Source organism: Bos grunniens, chromosome 13 (assembly GCF_055505025.1).
Source record: "Bos grunniens cultivar Pamir isolate PY7600 chromosome 13, Bosgru_T2T1.0, whole genome shotgun sequence".
In the NCBI taxonomy this organism is placed as follows: domain Eukaryota; kingdom Metazoa; phylum Chordata; class Mammalia; order Artiodactyla; family Bovidae; genus Bos; species Bos grunniens.
The window spans coordinates 49,997,618-50,017,083 of NC_141177.1; the positions used below are offsets into that span (position 1 = coordinate 49,997,618).

Genomic DNA, 19,466 nt, shown 5'->3' on the forward strand with positions numbered 1-19,466 from the left:
AACTGTCTATACACATACACATACACGTGTGTATGCATACATAACACAACTGTCTGTGCCCAAAGTTTGGCTGAATTATTCCATTTGTGCTTTGCACATAAGAGAAAAAAAATCTATAGGTTTGCCTCTACCTAAAAGGTAACAATGCTTTTTTCTTAACTAGCTTTTTCTAAAGTAAAAGGCAAAATTTCTTACGGCAGTATTTGGCAAAACTAATACAATTCTGTAAAGTTTAAAAATAAAATAAAATTTAAAAAATAAAATAAAATAAAAAAATAAATCGTATTTTCTTGTATTGAAATAGAACATACTTGAATATACTTTTTTCTTTCCATTTCCAACTTTTTTTTAAAAATGACACTCTGAAGGAAAGTCTATTAGTAAATGAAATTTCACTGACAATTTATTTCAGCTTTTAATATATTTTCTACTAAAAATCAAGCTATCAAGACAGGAAAAATTACTGGTTTTGTTATGACAAAACAAGTGAGAATTTTTAATTCACAGAGGAAGAAAACACAAGACATTGATCTCATTGTACATACAATATTACAATAAGCTGATTAGCCATGGACTATTAAAACATTTAAGACTTCACATACACACGTGTACTTTGAAACAAGAAACACAGGACAATTTTATTCTTTGATATGCTGTAACTACCAAGAGAAAGAACATCACTGATTTGCATCTAATTGTTTTCCTGGCATACAATCACTACACAGGCCAGGCCTAGGGCATACTGTATACGGTTATGGACATCTTTAGGCAAATATAAACATTCTTATCTGGGGGATTTTTCTCCCTGCCCAAGACAATCTGCTTTCCCACTGCTGTCAAATAGCTTAGTTTGTTATCAATTTAATAAGATCACAACCACAAACAATACTTTTACCACAAAACTCAGGCGAGGGGTTTTAGACAGGTCATACAAAAAATATTTGTTCCCAAGAAAACAAATCTGTAAATTGTAAATGTGATCCTAAGAAAAAGAGTCTTGGTTACAAATCATTCACTTTCAAATACTGATGAAGAAACAGAGGGCAGGGGCGGGGCGGGTGGAGAGGGCACTAGTGTGGTGGGGAGCAGGAAAGGCGTGAAATGAGGGAGACGTATTTGCCACAGGAAATACCGGATTCACTGGATTTTTTTTAAAATGAGGTATTATAAAAAGTGTGCCAGTAAATGCAAAAACAAAACAAAATTAAAAACCAAAATGCACATTTCCAATGGAAAAAATCTCTAAACCTCTTATAGTTTTCTTTATTCGGATTAGACATTTCATTTACAGCAGTTAATCTAGAAAAATACATTTTAAAAAAATCTTCAGCAGACCATGCTCTCTGTAACAAAACCTTCCAAACCCTGTTTTATTATACAAACCGATCGATCTACATTAGTAATGTAAAAAGAAATTCTCAGATTTAGCAATGTCATTTTCGATCTGACCTCTATCTAATTTACATATGGGTTTCCACTATTCATACTGCAGAGTTAGAATTCTGTAATAAATTTTTTTCTAATGTATTCTGTACATATTAAATAATCTAAAAGGTTCCTCTTGTAGTGCATTTACCATTTAGCAAGTCTATTCAGCATTTTTCCAGTACCATTTGCATTACAGTGATTTGCTGTAAATGTAATTAAAATCTAAAAGTGCACACAGTTAACTTCCTCAAATAACGGCCTGTTTCTGGAGGAAACCTAATATTCACAGAGAAGAATGATCAGTATCGTGATTAGAAACAAGGGGTTAGAATGCACTCTGAGACTATACAACACAATTATATACATGAGCTAAAGGACAGTCTTCAGCCTGAACTTACATCAAAGAAAGTTGGCTTCTCCACAGGGTCATACCAAGCACTCAATATGGCACTAGAGAGAATTAGGATTGTTAGCTACAAGTCAGTGTAGTATAGACAGCCCCAAAAATACCCTGAACTGGCTTATGCTAAATTCAACTCTAGTATATCACAGTGTTTTAAGTACTATTAGTGTGCTGCTGTGTTACACAGTGAAGACAGCCAGCCTTCATCAAGGGATGCTGTCTGGGTTGTAATGAGTCCTAGCACTCAGACTGCCACTGCATGCAGAAACCCTGGAAAGAAATACACAGGTTTCGAAACAGACGTACTTCACTTTGTTTTAAATGCCCAGGAGCTTTTTCAAAATAACTGATTGTAAGCGTTGTTCTATCAAGTAATGAACCTATCAAATCATGAGAAGAAATTCTACGTTTTCCAGTTTAAGGAGAAAAAAATGTATTCTTACCAAATTATCCAGTGTATATGACTGGTTAGAATCACAAGTTTTGATTTTTTTTTTTTAACTGAAATTCAGAGTGTGAAATGCAAACATTTAGGATAAAATTAATTCAAAGGTACACACAGGTTTATCAACTTGCAACAAAGCAGCAAATATGAGGGCCTAACACACATCTGGACTCTTCCGTTCCCTTCTGATCCCTCAGAAAAGTGCAAAATCAAAGAGTCACTGCTTGGTCCAAACATAAGATACGTCAGGTACAAGGATCTGGAATCTGATGAAATCCAGCTTCTATTCCACAGGTTGTCTTCAGTAAGTGTCAGCGTCCAAAGATGGAATTTATCTCGAGAAGAATTAATTCTACGATCTGATTCTGGTAGACAGTATGGACCGCTATGTTACCAGTCTCCTTCTCTGGCTTGAGCAGAGTGGGACCAAAAACAATCGCTATGCTCTGATAGGTCATTCGGTTTTTTTCTCCATTTTCTATAACTCTAAGAGGAAAATAAAATTGTTAAAAGAGAAAATTTAAAAATTGGGGAAATTCTTCAGTGTTATAAACAGTTTGCATTCAGCAAAGAGAAATAATGCTCGTTTCCCTAAGGTACATATAAACTATTTAACCAAACAGAATTCACTCTGAATAATATGGAAAATTTTCTTTTGGATAAACTTAGGTGACAGATATAATTGAACACCTGCTATAATTCAGATAACAATGATTCCCCCACTGAAGTGACAGGGAAATCTCATTAGAGCACAGAGAATAAACTTTGAAATTTACTCATTTTTGCTATTAAAAAAAAAAAATCTCATGCTATGATCACTTATTTTAGAAAACTGGTCTTCTTCCTATCCGAAGTTTTAAAGTAACTATATGGTAATTTAGACCTAATTACCCCGACTTTAAGGTAACTGAATATTCCTCTCTTAATAACCAATCTCATCTCCATAATAATTAACTTAAGCAACTATGTCTGAACACTTACTACATGCTAGACATTATATATTAATAAAAGTTTCACATATAAAATTAACTTTAATGTATTCTTTATACCAAACCATGTTACCTACAAGGAACTGGGGCTCAGAGACGTTATCTTTCTTATGTTACAAAGACAGCAGAGCAGCACAGCTGGGCTCTGAACCTGGGTCTGGTCGCCTAGCCCCGGGGGTCCCACACCACATAGCATGTCTGTGCACTTCTCTGACCTTCTTTTTCCCCAAGTACTCCTTCTCTCCCGCCGTGAAACTCTTACCTTTTGAGATGTCTGAACAGAATCTGCATTGTGTCCTGATTTGGCTTTGGCAACTGTTTGATCAGGTCCTTCACAGCAGAGACACGCTGTCGTGGCTCTTGTTCTGAAAAAAAAAAGAGTGGAGAGTCTGCATGAAACTGAAAGCCGTGACAGGGTGTTTTGGAACCTGGTATTTGGTGATACGCAGTGACACCTGGTGGTCACATTTAAAATTTCTGAGTGAAGCGATTCTTTGAAAAAAACTTGTTTCAAGTAAGATCAAAAGGAATTGCAGTAGCTTGATCCGTATGTAAAGAGGGTTTTCAACATTTGGGGGGAAACTGAGTGCAACTACATACTTACTAATTGCATTAACAAAATCATTAAAATGATTAAATGTAAAGAGAGGTTCCGGTAATTCTCGAAAAAACATTTTGAGGGCTCCAGTGATGACATGAATATCTTCCCATTTACTATCCTTCAAGTCCAATTTCTCATCTGCAAAACAGAAGGAATAGGAAATTCTTGGAAATTATTTTAAACCAAATCTAACAGTATGAGTGATTCTTCTGTATGTAACAAGAGGGAATATGACCTCACCGTGATTGACTGCAAATCTCAGCTTCTGGATCACTGCTAGGTTGCCACTAACTCTGTAAATCCCATCAACATCCAGTCCTAAGAGACAAATGACAATAATTCAAGACTGAAGTTCTTGTTGGTCTCATCTACAGATGCTTTCATGTCTTAGAATTCTTATTTATTAACATTTAGCCTAAAATAAAATTTCTCTTTTCCTCTCAATGGCTTTTTATAGCTACTTGGCAGGGAAAGAGGAGTGGAGATTCACTCTGAACTGTTTGGTAAACAGCAACAAATCTACTTTATCATGCAGACTGTGGATCCTCTCACAGAAATCATCTCAACCTTGAAATACTAACAATTTATGATAAACTTCAACAAACACTTGAGGATAAATCAAACAGTAAAGAAAGCTGGTAGATAAAATCAGCCTACCCATTTCTTCATATATCATTTGATAGTGTAAATGTACGTATTAAGGCACCCTCTAAAAAATGTTTGTCAAATTACTGCTGTTGTTCAGTTGCTAAGTCGAGTCCAACTCTGTGACCCCATGGACTGCAACACACCAGCCTTCCCTGTCCTTCACTGTCTCCCAGAATTTGCCCAAATTCATGTCCATTGAGTCGGTGATGCTATCTAACCACCTCATCTTCTGCTGCCTTCCTCTTCTACTACTGCCCTCAACCTCTCCCACTACTGCCCTCAACCTCTCCCAGCAATTACGGTCTTTTCCAACAAGTAGCTCTTCACATCAGGTGGCCAAAGTATTGGAGCTTCAACATTAGTCCTTCCAACGAATATTTAGGGTTGATTTCCTTTAGACTGGTTTGATCTCCTTGCAGCCCAAGGGACTCTCAAGAGTCAGTGTTTATAATAAACTTAATATAAAGTGAAAGTGTTACTCGCTCAGTCATGTCCTACTGTTTGTGAACCCCACAGATTGTAACCCACGAGGCTCTTCTGTTCATGGAATTCTCCAGGCAAGAATACTGGAGTGGCTAGCCATTCCCTTCTCCAGGGGATCTTCCTGACCCAGGAATCAAACCTGGGTCTCCTGCATTGCTGGCAGATTCTTTACCATCTGAGCCACCAGAGAAGCCCAATAGACTTAATACAAGCCAGCAACTAAAATGATGGTTCTAAAAGAAGAACTGATAATTTGAGATAGCTATTAATTTCTTTTATTTATTATGTAGAATAGAATCATTTGAAACTCACACAATGAAATCCCCCAAAGTTCAAATATTCAATAAATGATGATGCACATATTAACATTATCTAATGTGCTTATTATTCATTTAACTTCCAGTAAAGGCAAGGACCATGGCTTCTCTATTGTAGGGCTGATAAAGATCAGACAAGAGATCCGTAAGCAGCAGTAATTACATTGTATGCAAACATTTTCATTACACAAGAATTTTTTAATGACATACTGATGTAAGTTAATGTGACTGCAGTCAAGATACTGTTATTTTAAAAGCTAGTATAAATAACACTAATAAATAACATGCTAAAATTAACCAGAACAGAAATTAATTTAAGTCTTCTTTTACAAGAAATGATATAAAGAGGATTTGTCTATTTGGACACTTTATAGTTGACTTAGCAGTTTTGGAAGGTCATCTCATTTTTATTATAAACAGAAGAAACTTTCTCTTGGTAAGTAAACACCATCTCCAATACTGTCCAATCATTTCTTAAACACAGTTTCACAATCACCACTTTCATTTTAAGCAAATATCAACTCCAAATGGCTTCAAGGAATACCATATCCTTAATCAACCCTAAGTACTGAACATTCAACAGATGACTGCAAAGCTCTTAATTTGAAACAGTACAAAAGAGTAAGTTTTTCTTTTTTTTGCAAAACATGCTTTTCTTGACAATTTACAACTAAAAAGAACTTCTGGTTCCAACACTCAAAATCAAAAATCCTAGGGGTTTGAATGGCAAAACAGTGGGCTGGTGTGCTTAACATTTAAAAAAAAATTTTTTTTTCCTTACCATATTGCTCGACATGTTCAATGCATAATTTCACAAATTTTGGCACTGTGCTATTCTCTCTCTGACACAGATTAGAAAGATTGGCTCCAAATACCTGATCTGGAAGAGATTTTAAGAAATAACAGTTCACAAAGTGGCTAAACCACTGGGAGCTCAACAGGAGGCATCCTTGCAAAGGTGCACTTCACCACGACACATGCCCTTCTGATCTGTACTCTGCTGACTGCTTCCAACTGTATTTCACCACATGGTTTTCCTTCTTCATGAAGCTCCAGAACACCTTCCCTCACTCCTGCCTGGCTCCTCTGCTCGTTTTTGGTGGCCACACCTCGCGGCTTTCAGGATCTTAGTTCCCTGACCAAGGACTGAACCTGCACTTGGCAATTGAAAGCACAAAGTCCTAAGAACTGGACCATCAGGGAAGTCCCTGACTCCCTTCTTACTTTCTCATCCCGTGCAGAGGACAGGATCAATCTCCCCACCCCAGATGGAGCTTCTCATCACTCCTAGTCTCAGCTAATATGTCACCTCCTTAGACGAACCTTCTTTGGGACTTTGCTGGTGATCCAGTGGCTAAGACTCCATGCTTCCAACGCAGGGGGCCCAGGTTCAATCCCTGGCTGGGGAACTAGATCCCACATCCTGCAACTAAGACTTTCCATGCTGCAGCTAAGAGTTCACATGTTGCAACTGAAGATCCCGTGTGCCACAACAAAGTCCCAGAGCAGCCAAATAAATAAATACTGGGGGGAAAAAAAAAACCCTCTGACTATGCTACCTAAGGTAACCCAACTCTAGTCACTCTATTTTATCACTGTGTTCAATTCTTCGTGGAACTCATCACTATTTTAAGTTACCTTGTCTGTATCTCATCTTTATAGACGTTTCTTTTTTTCCCCAGCAAATGCTTTGCTTATTTTAAACATGTTCATTGGACTGTAGTTGATTTACAAGGTTGTGTTAATTTCAGGTGTACAGCAAAATGATGCAGTTACACATACATATATTGACTCTTTTTTAGATTCTTTTCCCCTATAGGCCACTACAGAGCACTGGGTGGAGTTCCCCGTGCTGTACAGTAGGTTCTCTTTAGTTACCCATTTTACACATAGTAGTGTTTACTGAAACTTATTTCTATATTTTAGTTTACATGCTTTGCAAACAGATGTCCCAACAATAGTCTTTGTTAGAATCTTGACAAAAGACAGGCATAATATATATATTATGCTACCTTTTATTATATTTTTTACTGATGAACAAATGTCTTTTGAGTTATGTATTAGAAAATTCTACCTTTGAAATTAAACACACTTTTAAGAATTAAAGGTATACACAGCCCATGTAATTTTAAAGAATATTAAAAGATCTTATTAGTGAATTGTGACCCTTACACTTGAAAAAAATATAAAAATTAGTTAGGAAAAAGCACTTTATACTAATTTTGTAATTACCTTAAATGAGAATTGAAGGCAAACAATCAAGAATAAAATTGTTCATTATCTTTCTTCTTTTTTTTCTACTGTTAGTGACTATTCAATATTTCTTCTGATCTGTGTATCTCAAAACTAAAAACCTTAATTGTCTTCTGAAAGTTTGCCACCCAACCCATCACATCTGTGTAGTTCCTCTGGTGCGGGTTTCTAAAAACTGAATTTGGTATTTACGTCTGTTCAATGCTTTAAACTCACATGCATTTAAAAATCAATTTTAATTACTCAAATGTATTGCAATCACTGAACTGATAATGAATAAGGAATGAAAACATTTTTACTGTTTCGAAATTACTCAGCTATAAATGTAAAACGTCTTATTTCTGATTCTGGCCAAAGTTCATTGCTATAAACATCACTTCTACCTACCTTTAATATAACCTTTTTCACGAACAGCTTGCAAAGTGGGGCGTCGTGTAAGAAACTTCTTCAAGTTTTTCTTGGTTTTTTTCTGTTCTGAAGAATCTATGCTAGATACTTTTGCGGCTTAAGACAGATAGATATTAAGCATTTCATAAGATAAACGCTTTTTTGATAAAAAATTTTCCACCTAGCATTCAAAGTATATTAATCTCATATATAAAAATCACAGTAAATCAATTATTCTAACTTTAATATGGTTTAAAGAGTAACTCTTGAAGAATTAAATTAACACAGACCCAATTTCAAAGTAATACACCACACAAAACATTCCATTTCTATCATTCATTAAATAATGAGTATATATTAGAATGGAAAACACTGGCCACAAACAGTGCCTTCTTTGGTACGTGTGCCAAGACATTTGTAAGTTATACTAAGTCGCTTCAGTCGTGTCCGACTCTGTGCAACCCCATAGACGGAAGACCACCAGATTCCTGCCCCGTCCCTGGGATTCTCCAGGCAATAACACTGGAATGGGTTGCCATTTCCTTTTCCATTCTAATATATACTCATTATTTAATAAATGATGCTATGTATAGTCTTAGACTATCCCCCAGTTTTAGAGCATAAAATGAAGAGCAAAAAGTAAAGAAACCATCCTATAAAACATAAACAAAACCTCCACCCTTCCTGATCCTTACTCAACTGGGAGCTGGGGGTTGTATGTATACATATATATTAAGATGTACTCATATGTACACACATATATGTATATACATATCCATCACCATTATTTGTGCCTCAAGCTGAACTCAGACTCATCATAAGTATCCCTACCCTGAGCTAAGGATGGGATCACCTGGAAAATGTTCTACATTTCTTGTAGTCCTGATTTCTTTTTTGATTACCATAACACAAATTTGAAAAGTAAACTTCTTGAAAATAACTATATGTGAAGAAAGTTGAGAGCACAAACAATATGTGAGGAAAGGATTAAAAGAATACAATTTTCATGTGTTTACACTGTTATACGGTGACAGTGTCAGTAATAGGCCTGAACAATTAGAATGTAAAAGAACTGATTTTTCTACTCCTTCAGTTACTGTGAAGACCAAAAGTTCCGAGTTAAATGTGGATCTGTTCAAATAGATTTAACAAAGTTCAGAGTCATGGCTAATGGCCTGTTTAAACTATGTAATTTACAAGAGGCCTGCTTTAGAAAATGCAATCCCTGAAACTGCTGGCTCACTCTGGTCCTGTATGTATAATGTCGTCTGGAGGTTAAATTCATGCACCTACCTGCATAGACATCCGTGAGTCAGAGGCGGCTGCCTGGTGTTCAGTTTGGAACTACAGTACATATCCCCTAACTTTTGACTTCTTAATGTGTAAGGATCTTAAACAGTAATTACATATTTTTCAGTTCATAAAATTCAGCTTCCTAGAGACCTCAACATAAGTGCATTCTGTTGTGTACATTTTTTTTTTCTCTTGAAAAGGTAATGCAATATATGCTGCCATTGGGGTGCATATGATTAGGGTGAAAAATTACAGTGAGTAAACGAAGATAGAGAACACGGAAACACTGAGGCTGCTACTACTGAACCTTACACTCTTGTAACAGTGGTGACTCCACTCAGCATTTACACTCTGAAGAGCTAAGAGAATAATGAGCTTACTCAAACCACTAGCAAAACTGGGAAAGAAAAACTTACAACGCAATTTCTTCGGCTCCTTCTGGTCCTTTTCTTTATCGTGCTTTTCTATTCCTGGTGAATCTGGTATCTCCTCTTCAATTGCTTCATCGGGTTCTACTGTCTGTTAGGTAGAGATTTTCCAAACACATATTACTTTTACGATTACTTTAGATGCAATTCTCAGAATGATCAGTGATCAACTCTTCCACATGACTTTAAGGAACGATTTAGTATACAGAATCCATGATTTAGATATTTGATAAATATTATAAAAAATACTTTTTCTCCCCCATTGATGGCATTAATTCTGAATTTCAATAAAGAAAAAAATTACTGATAATTCACAAGAATAATGGGTTTGTACTAATAGTGACACTATCTTGCCTCAAGTGACAGTAATAATCGTTTGATCAAGTGGCAGTGATAACTGTTAGAAGGTCAGGATGTACCTGCAGTGACAGATCAGGATGAGGCTACACTGTTGGTAACAGGACAGACAAAGCTTACCTGCAATGGCACCGTAACCGTTTCACAGCAACAGTCTTTTAAAGCTGCACTTTGTGTAAACAGTTCATCCTTACTCCCAGACCCTAGAACTCATTTAAGCCTAACTAAGTTTACTTCTACAAGTTAGAAAGCAGACTGAATTCTCAAAACTGAAAACACTGCTCTGCCTTTCATTCTGAGATCCTTATTCCACCAAGAATCCATTTCTGTGCACAGTGTAAGGAAAAGCTCCGGCTTCTCCTTGGGCCTCCAACTGACCAGCACGCACCCTGTCCCGGCACACTGAAAGGTATGTGGGTCTGTCTCCAGCTTCTTTATTCTGTTCCACGGGTCTGTGTACCTCTCCCATTATGGATAGGTAGCTTTATCAGGGCCTGACATATGAAACTGCAAGTCTTCTGCAAGGGTGTCTATCCTTAGTCCTTTGCATTTCTAAATGAATTTTAGAAAAAGCTTGTCAAGTTCTATCAGAAAACCCACTGGGATTCTGAAGGAGATCCAAATACCTCAAACCTAAAAATTTATAAATCATTTGGAAGAATATTATATCTTTATATAACTGAATCTTTTAATCCATGAACACAATATACTTCTCATTTAATTAAGATTTGGCAATGTCTCTCAATAAAGTTTTGTATTTTTCCCTGAAGAAGTTTTGCCCATCTCTTGCTTTCAGTATCTTTTGCTACTCTGCAAACAGTATACATTTAAAATTTTTATAATCAATAATATAGTCTTCCCTTTTCAGTTGGCTTATTCCCTGAACCTGGAGGCCTTAATTTAAAAAAACCACTTTCTCCACAAGGCCTCCCTTGATCCCTCCACTAGTGTTAGCCTCTACATAATCGGAGTCTTTATACGTTCGTTATATTAACTGTTCAGCTGTCTGTCTTCAGTAGTCTTCTGCCTTTGACTGTAAGCTCTACGCGTCTGGCTGCATGCTGCTACATCCCAGTGCATAAGACACTCACGCGTTTGGTAAATGAACAGCAATATCCTTGCTTTCAAAGGATAGTGAATGGATTACTGTGACTAGAGCAGAAAGCCCATTCTGGGTAGAGGAAAAGGTACATCTGGATAGACAGACTGCGCTCAGGCTGTTGAACTTTAATACGAATCATAGGTTTCTGAGCAGGAGGGGATTATAAAAGTGACTTAGGAAGTTTATACTGTAGTGGCACTAAGAATGGATTGGTGTGGGATGGTGTAAGGTGAAATTAACGAAAACTGTTCGGGGCTTACTCTTAGTATAAAAATTTAAAGACCTGTCCATGGTTTCAGAAATAAATGAAAAAGGACAAGGTTCAGAAATTTCATACAGTATTACAGACTGCAAAGGAATAATTCACATCTAGACTGGTAAATAATTTACTAGAAGAGTAAAAGTTGGAGGTGGAAGAGTTAAAAAAAAAAATTCAGATTTAATATCTGGGTGTTCTAAACTGGGTGAATCACAGAATTTGGGAGCATAAAAGGATACTTGGAGACAATCCAGTCCAATTTTTTTTTTTTTAGTAGAAAAACTGAGACCCACAGAAAGAGAACACTTGCATATGATCACAAACCTGAATAATGAAGCATTACTAACAAAGTCTCTGAGAGACACCTCAATCTCTACTAAAGCCAGTGATTCCCCAACTTTCTTCTGTCTCCATTTAGCTTAAAATAATTATACTCCTAAGTATCCGCTTTCCTTTCACTTCTGTCACTGACATATGATCCTTAATCAGGAGCCATGTCTCCATATGCTGAGGGGGTAGGAATACAGTCTAAGAAAGTGCAGCTTCAAGTTGTTCAATACTGCTCTTACTAACTCAGCTTCAGAATATAAATATGAAGTTCTTTTAGGTATAATACATATGAAAAGAAATTTACCAGGAACACAAGGGTACTGTAAGTAGAAAAGTTACTAGGAAAGAGAAAGTGCGAATGACCAGACGACTTCATTCATCTCACCATTTTGCTCAGTACCAGTTTCCACCAAACGGTATGATTTCCAGCACTTCCAGTTGATGACAAGATGACAATAGAGCATAGTGGCTGGCCCTGCCTCTGGAGCTAATTTCTTTTTGAACCAATGCCTCATGTGACAATTACATGAAATCTACTGGTGGCAAACATCCTATAAATGTGAATGTTAAATCACTCATCAGCCTCTCATGTGCTCATGGCTCAGTCACTCAGTAATGTCCAACTCTTTGCGACCCCACGAACTGTAGCCCATCAGGCTTCTCTGTTTACAGGATTTCATGCCAAGAACACTGGAGCGGGTTTGCCATGCCCTCCTCCAGGGGAGCTTCCTGACCCAGCAATCAAACCCGCATCTCTTATGTCTCCTGCACTGCAAACAGATTCTTTACCGTTGAGCCAATGGGGAAGCCCCATTAGGCCCTAGGAATTGCTAAATTGATCACTGTCAAATACGCATTTTTTTAAAAGTATTTTTTCACACATAAATTGGAAACTAGATATACAATAAATAGCCCAAAAAAAAAGGAAGAAAGATTAAACAGCTCTAAGGTAAAAAAAAAACAACCCTAAGTCAAACACATACCTGATTACTGATGGTACTACTGAGAACTTTAAACCAATCGTTGATAACAGTGTCATTGTCAGACTGAATCAGCAATTCAGTTCCTTGACGGGTTTTCAGCTTTAAAGAAGGAAAAAAAAAAAAAAAATATATATATATATATATATATATGTGGTTAGTGCTTTCAATCAAGTAAATGGATTTAATTCAAAGTCTACTAAACCACCAGCAGAAGATGAGATGCCATATATTATATTAATGGTGATGCAAGGTTACAGATTCCACAGTGATGCCATTATCCTTTATTTTAGTATAAAATAATACCAGCTGAATTATTTTACAAAACATGACGTTTTTCTCACAATACATTCTCAAAAAAAGCTAATAATTTAGGATACCAAACTATCACACAAACACCACAAAACTTGCTGAAATCTTATATACGTCATCATTAAAAGCAAATTCAAGTATCTAGGCTATGCATTTTAAATGAGAATTGAAATATGATTTGTAAAGAAATAAATCCTATGATAGTTTTACATGAACTAGAGAAATTTTTTCTCTCTGGTTAAAAAAGATAAATATAGACGGGAATATAGAAGGGTTGGACTTTCAATATTTCCTACTTAGTATGAAAATATAGTGACCTAGTACAAAGAGAGGGCACAGACAATAATTTTCACATCCCCTTTAGACAGAAACATTACTGAGCTATCAAACCATGAACTAACTAAAGTAAGGATACTATGTATGATTCTATATGAATGTGGTAACAAATTTACATATGACATCCTTGGTTCAACTGAAGGAGGATTTTGAGCTAGCCATAGAGAGCATTCCTTCTATTTTCTGGCTGGTGAATGTTTGATTTCCTTTTTTCCCAGAGGAACATATGGCAATGCTTATCAAACAACATTCTGAGATATATTCCTCAAATAACTCCTATAATAATGTTTTAAAAGATACCCCTCAAAAAATAAACAAAGGATTCATTATGTGATGTTAATTTAGAAAATACTGGATTGAGGAGATCTGAACAAGACTCTATCCTTCCAGACTTCTTGGAGTTTTGTTCCTCCAGGGCGCACTATGGTTTTCTAACAGAGGAATAAAATACACCGTATTTCCCCAATTTATTTGGCCATGGGACCCTCTTCATTCTGGAATGAAACAAGGCTACCTCAGGAAACAGTAATTTCCTTCCCTGAATTTCTTCTTAGAGAGCAGGCCAAGCAATCAATCAATAGTGAATATTCACTGCACGTAAGATACTCTGTTCTGTTAGAGGTTCTCACTTAAAAATAAGAATAGCGTTAAAACATGTATACTACCATATGTGAAATAGATCACCAGTCTTTGATGCCTGAGACAGGGCACTCAGGGCGCACTGGGACAACCCTGAGGGATGGAATTGGGAGGGAGGTGGGAGGGGGGTTCAGGATGGGGGACACATGTACACCCATGCTGATTCATGTGACTGTATGGCAAAAACCACTACAATATTGTAAAGTAATTAGCCTTCAATTAAAATAAATAATTTAATTTTAAAAATGAATGAAATAAAAGTTTTTGATACATGCTAAAAAAAAATTAAGCAAAAAATGCAGTCTCTGCTTGAAAATTTTTTCTTCTTTTTGGATAATCTAGTGGGGAAATAATTTACAGAAGATGTTAACTCCAGCTACATGAAACAAGTGCTATTTTAAATGCATAAACTTGCAACATCTCTATTGTGAGTCTTGTAACAGAGGAAACATTTGACAAGCAGAGACTAGCAGCCCTTGGTACTGAAGGTAGACTCATCAGGAGTAAAAATCAACAGGACAGAAACACTTAGGTTCCACTTGGGAAACGTCAACTCTTCCAATACCCCTGGACAACAGGAGGAAAGGCCTGAGACAGGAGGCTCTAAAGGAAGGCTATTTGCAAAGCTGGTCTGAACACCCCTCTGTTCTCCACACACGCAGTGTGACCGCGGCTCCTCCACCAGTAGGGGGACCCTGAATTTTTGGCCGGCCACCTGGCTTGCTTTAAGACGCAGAACACACTGGTGTTTGACTCTTCATCCAGATCTCAAGAAGCCCTGGGGCTCCCACTCTGGCCCTTTGGGAAACCTGAATGCAAAGAAGCCTGGAGTCACTCCACTGAACAAAGAGACAGCCAGTGAGAAGGAGCCCAGCCAGCAGCAAGCACTGAGCCTGGAGAGGGCAACTAGACTGTTCAGCCCCATTCAAGCTGCTGGACGACTGAAGCCTGGTGACTGGACCTGGGTGAGGTCAGAACCACCATTCAGCTCTAAGCATCAGAACCACCACTCCGCTCTGGGCAGGCCAAACTGAGCCAACGACGTGAGTCTTTTCTTGGGCTACTGAGTTTGGGGTGGTCTCTTAGGCAGTATGTGTTACTGTGGGGAGCTTTTTATGACACTGGGAAGGCTTTAACTTACTTTTTAATATTCAATCTTGTGGATAAAGGGAACCACACCTTTTATTGATGCTGGGGAAATTCAAGACTTGGAACAAAGGCTTATAATATAAAGTCTGAGATCTAATCACTTACGCAAATGAAGTTAGATCTTTACACCAGCTTTTTTGACTTAAAAGTTAAGTCAAATACAAACTGACTTAATGACTAACTCTGCCTTAACTTGTCACACTGAAAGACAATTTCCCCAATAATTCAGAACATAAAATTACTATGGTTAAGAATGAGGATTATACTTTGACAATAATTTATTACCTCAAATACATTCTTTTTGCTGGATTTATCCTTTGAAGCCATCTCGATGGTCGCTCCCTTAAGGTCCACTGTGAACTCCGGTTTGGACTGATTACTCCCAAACTTGGTTTTGGAAAAAAGGAAAAACCTTTGTTATATTTATGTACATACATGTATCCAAGAAGAATTAAGACCAATTTTGTATTATTAACAATAAACAAAACAGGGGGTTACCTCAAATTCTTCTCTCTTTATATCATAAAATAACAATTCCTACTTGAAATTGAAAAATGTTTGTAAGACATGATTACATACAGTTCATTGAAAAGGAAACAAAATGGCTCAACCTCCATCATTATAAGAAAAATACAAAGGAAAGCCACGCTAAAATCTTTTTTCACCCATTAGTATAAAAACAACAACAAAAAGTTTGATGGAAAATGACATTGGTGAGGCTAGAGAGTAATAGGCCCTCATTTGCAAGTGGGCTATAAACCAGAATTCCTGGAGAGGAAAAATTGCTAATACTATATTTTCAAATTTATAAACACGTGTATACTGTGACTGAGCAATTCTGTTTTATTGAATTTATTCTAAACTATCCATAATTATGTAAAATGACGTGTTCAAAAGGTCATATTCTTATATACATATAAATAACATCTGGCAGATAACCAAGTTCTTTTCCACCAAATAAACATTCTCTAAACCGGATTCTGTACTTTCAAAGGTTATTTCCTTATTGACTCTTTATGTTGTCAACAACTAACAATAACTTGTAAAAACAAAATCCTGAGCCCCATGTTCTTTTATTCAGCCTTTACTGGAAATAAAAGCTGGAGTCAGATGCTCTAAAGCCTCAGCAATTGAAAGAGGAAGGGTGAACTGATCAGGAAGACAGTGAACATGGGTGGTTTGAGAAGAAGCAGCACTTAGTTGGCTATTATATTTTGTTAACCAAATAAGGAAAAGGTTAGTAAGCAGCAGAAAAATGTATGTTAAATATAGACCTACTCTATATATTGCCATCATTAACTTAAATTTCTGTTTCATCTATTAACTGAGAATAGAAAATAGCATTCCTATGTTACTGTAGGATTTGGGGGTTTAAAAAATCCTTACAGGCTGATGAATTGTAATCTTCAAGTTCATAAAGATTTTTTATAGAAAATCTCACTTGCTAAAATATTTTCAAATTCTATGTGTCATCGAAAATGAATCTTACCCACCAACCTTGTGAAAACTTATTCACTATTCACAACGTCAATGACAACATTTGTAATTTCACTTTTCATAAATGCTTCAACTTCATCTGTTCCCTTTTACTACATCTTTTCAGCTGGTTTTAAATACTATAGCTGACATAACTAAACAAAACTCAAGGTATTATATGGGATTTATTAGTGGAATCAAAACAAAATTCAGACTATTTCATGGAACTAGTGAACAATTAAAAAATCACAAAACAAATTTTAACAATTCTACAGAGCCTCTGCCTTCTTTATACCTTTTGTCATTCAAAAAACATTAAAATTAATTCACATTGTAATTTAAAAATCACTGTAATTAAATCACAAAGCTATGATGGGCACAGATAACTTTCTGAGCAAATCTGATGTATTTCAAAAGTTATAAAACTTAAATGGATACATTTAACAAAACGATAAACACAGTTTAACTTGTCATCATGACATGGTTGGTAGATAGTTATAAGCTAAGATATAAATAACCAACCGAATAAGTTACAGTAACCAAATACAATGACATGACAAGGAATGCTATAAAAATACTCTACTGTGGTCGGCAAAATTTCATGTTTGCTATCCATTATTTCTCAAAATCCAGTGCTGCTTTTCTCCACTGTAATCATCGCCCCAATGCATTCATGGAAAAGAAAACAGAACTACTGTGGCAAGGGACATGCAACAAGAACACATACAGTGACAGCGGAAACAGGATCAGATTTTACATATGCGACAGCAGGCCGGCGGCGGACAGAGATTTTCCAGGAAGAAAGCAGCGAGAGCAGGAGCTCAGAGACTGAGCCCTGCTGGCAGAATGACTTGATGGGAAAAGGGAAGAAAATGACGATGTCATTACAGTGCACAATGGCAAAATGACATACAAGAGAAAACCATAATGGAACCAGGCAGGACAAAAATACAACTGCAAGCAGACAACACAGGCAAAGCTACATCTCCAAAATATTTTGCAAAAGCCCTAGAATTTACCTCAGAGTATTTTCTGACTTTGTTATTCTATCAATTCACGCTTATCTTTAAGATGAATGCTTTTTACAACTTACTTTGAACAGACCTGTCCTCCCTTATATTCACAAGGGAAGACTTGGGGGGTAATAAAGAGGAGTCATACAGCCCCTCCTCACAAAGCCTTGAGCCTCCTCCCTGTGGCTGGCGGGGCCACGTACTCTGGTTCCTGTCTAAGATCTCTCTGAGGAGAGGCCCTGCCGTCCAGCTCGCCTTCCCCTTACTCAGGGACTGTGGCTCTCCACCAGAGGCAAGGCTGTCACCCAGAGGACACCTGGCGAGGTCTGGAGACGAGCTGGAGGTGGGGGTGTTGCCATGACCCGCTGAACAAACAAGGTGAAAGGAGTAAGAAAAAGCCAAGTATAATTTAAGTTACTGATCTAACAACCCAGGGGACAACTAATACTTTCCAGGAAACAAGTGACGTCTACCCATCCCAAAGGAGAAGGAGAGGCTGGCTGGATTCTGGATGATGCGGCACTGGTGTCATATTATCTTACAGGCAGCATGTGCACATTTCATTTGCTCCATCTTAACTACCCATGAAATCAAAAATAAATATAAAGCGTGAATGGTTTTCTAAAAACAGAGGTTCAAATAGTATGGATGGTTTGGCTCAGCATCCCATCAATGAATATATGCCCAGGAGTGAGTGTAAGATCTGAATTGGCTATTTCTTCCAGGGGATATCAGTAGAGGTTTTTGCACTTAGTGTGAAACTAATCTGTAAAGAATCATACATCTCCAACACGGTCCTGGAACAAACCATCTGAGCCCAACTGAAGGAAACGTAATGTCTTCCAACAGCAAAGGGAAAAACTGACTCTGCCAGAGACTGACTCCTGACAGCGTCTTCCTAAGTTACACTCAAAGGAAATTTTCACTGGAGGTGATTCTTGTCTTTTTGGCTGACATGCCAGCCTCAGGTAAGACGTGATTTCACTATATAAACAGGACACATTTTACTTGTGATAGATCTAGCTGGTGAGTGAGTAGAGAAACAAAGCTAGGAGTCTTTCAAATCCTTTGTGAACAATCCTAATTACAGAGTTAATTAAAAAGCATCTTGCATATTTCATCAATTTTTAATATTTATGAGTGCTACATACACCAAAATATATTACATATACTTACACATTTTTTAATTTGAATAATCTTATTTGCTTTTACTTAGGCCACTTAAATTAGTTTCAATTCCCTTATTATGTGTTACATATGGGAAGAAAAAGCAAGGTGGTTTGAGATTTTTTAGTTAGCCATACAATAAAAATTAAGAATTGACTGCATAATCAAGCATTTTATCATATCCCACATCTGTTTAGTTTTTAAGACTATAAAACACAGTGTGACTGTTTTATCAAATTATATCAATCTGAAATGATTATCATAATGTATTACTGACAATATATTAATAAAATTTCATTTAAAGGCAAAAACTCAAATAGTGAATCTCTAAAGTTAAAACGCTATTAAGAATTTCACAACTTCAAAATTGGTGAGCTCAGTGAATTTTAAACTATGTTTCTGCTATTATCACATGGTAATGCAGTAACCCAGCTTGAGATGATGAACAGAAATGCCCTACGCCCTCTGCTGGCATTAGTTTTAATTATGAGTTCTGATTTATGTAAAGTCTTCAAGAGATCTTAAAATGCAACCATCAGTCTATACTAATGGTTCTGTGCTGGGGTATTCACTTAACATCCCCTAATTAGAAAAAAAAATTCATTTTCTTTAAGTCACAGTGGTGCCAGTGGTAAAGAACCTGCCTGCCAATGCAGGAGACATGAGACATG

General features: G+C 36.8%; 1 protein-coding gene across 48 annotated transcripts in view; it reads right to left on the reverse strand.

Moving 5' to 3' along the window:
- Positions 1-377: 377 nt before the first annotated feature.
- Positions 378-19,466, reverse strand: part of ARHGAP12 (Rho GTPase activating protein 12) — a 118,167-nt gene continuing 99,078 nt past the window's right edge. For 27 of the 48 annotated variants that reach the window (XM_086334086.1, XM_086334076.1, XM_086334053.1 and 24 more), the window contains 10 exons: positions 17,343-17,465; positions 15,425-15,526; positions 12,707-12,805; positions 9,664-9,766; positions 7,955-8,071; positions 6,096-6,194; positions 4,107-4,184; positions 3,870-4,004; positions 3,528-3,630; positions 378-2,762 (listed from right to left, as the gene is read on the reverse strand). In XM_086334086.1, coding sequence (XP_086190212.1) covers positions 2,588-2,762; positions 3,528-3,630; positions 3,870-4,004; positions 4,107-4,184; positions 6,096-6,194; positions 7,955-8,071; positions 9,664-9,766; positions 12,707-12,805; positions 15,425-15,526; positions 17,343-17,465 — 1,134 coding nt within the window. In that variant the 3' untranslated portion in view covers positions 378-2,587. The remainder of the gene's footprint in view (positions 2,763-3,527; positions 3,631-3,869; positions 4,005-4,106; positions 4,185-6,095; positions 6,195-7,954; positions 8,072-9,663; positions 9,767-12,706; positions 12,806-15,424; positions 15,527-17,342; positions 17,466-19,466) is intronic. The other 21 variants (XM_086334097.1, XM_086334092.1, XM_086334081.1 and 18 more) reach the window with 1 other exon arrangement.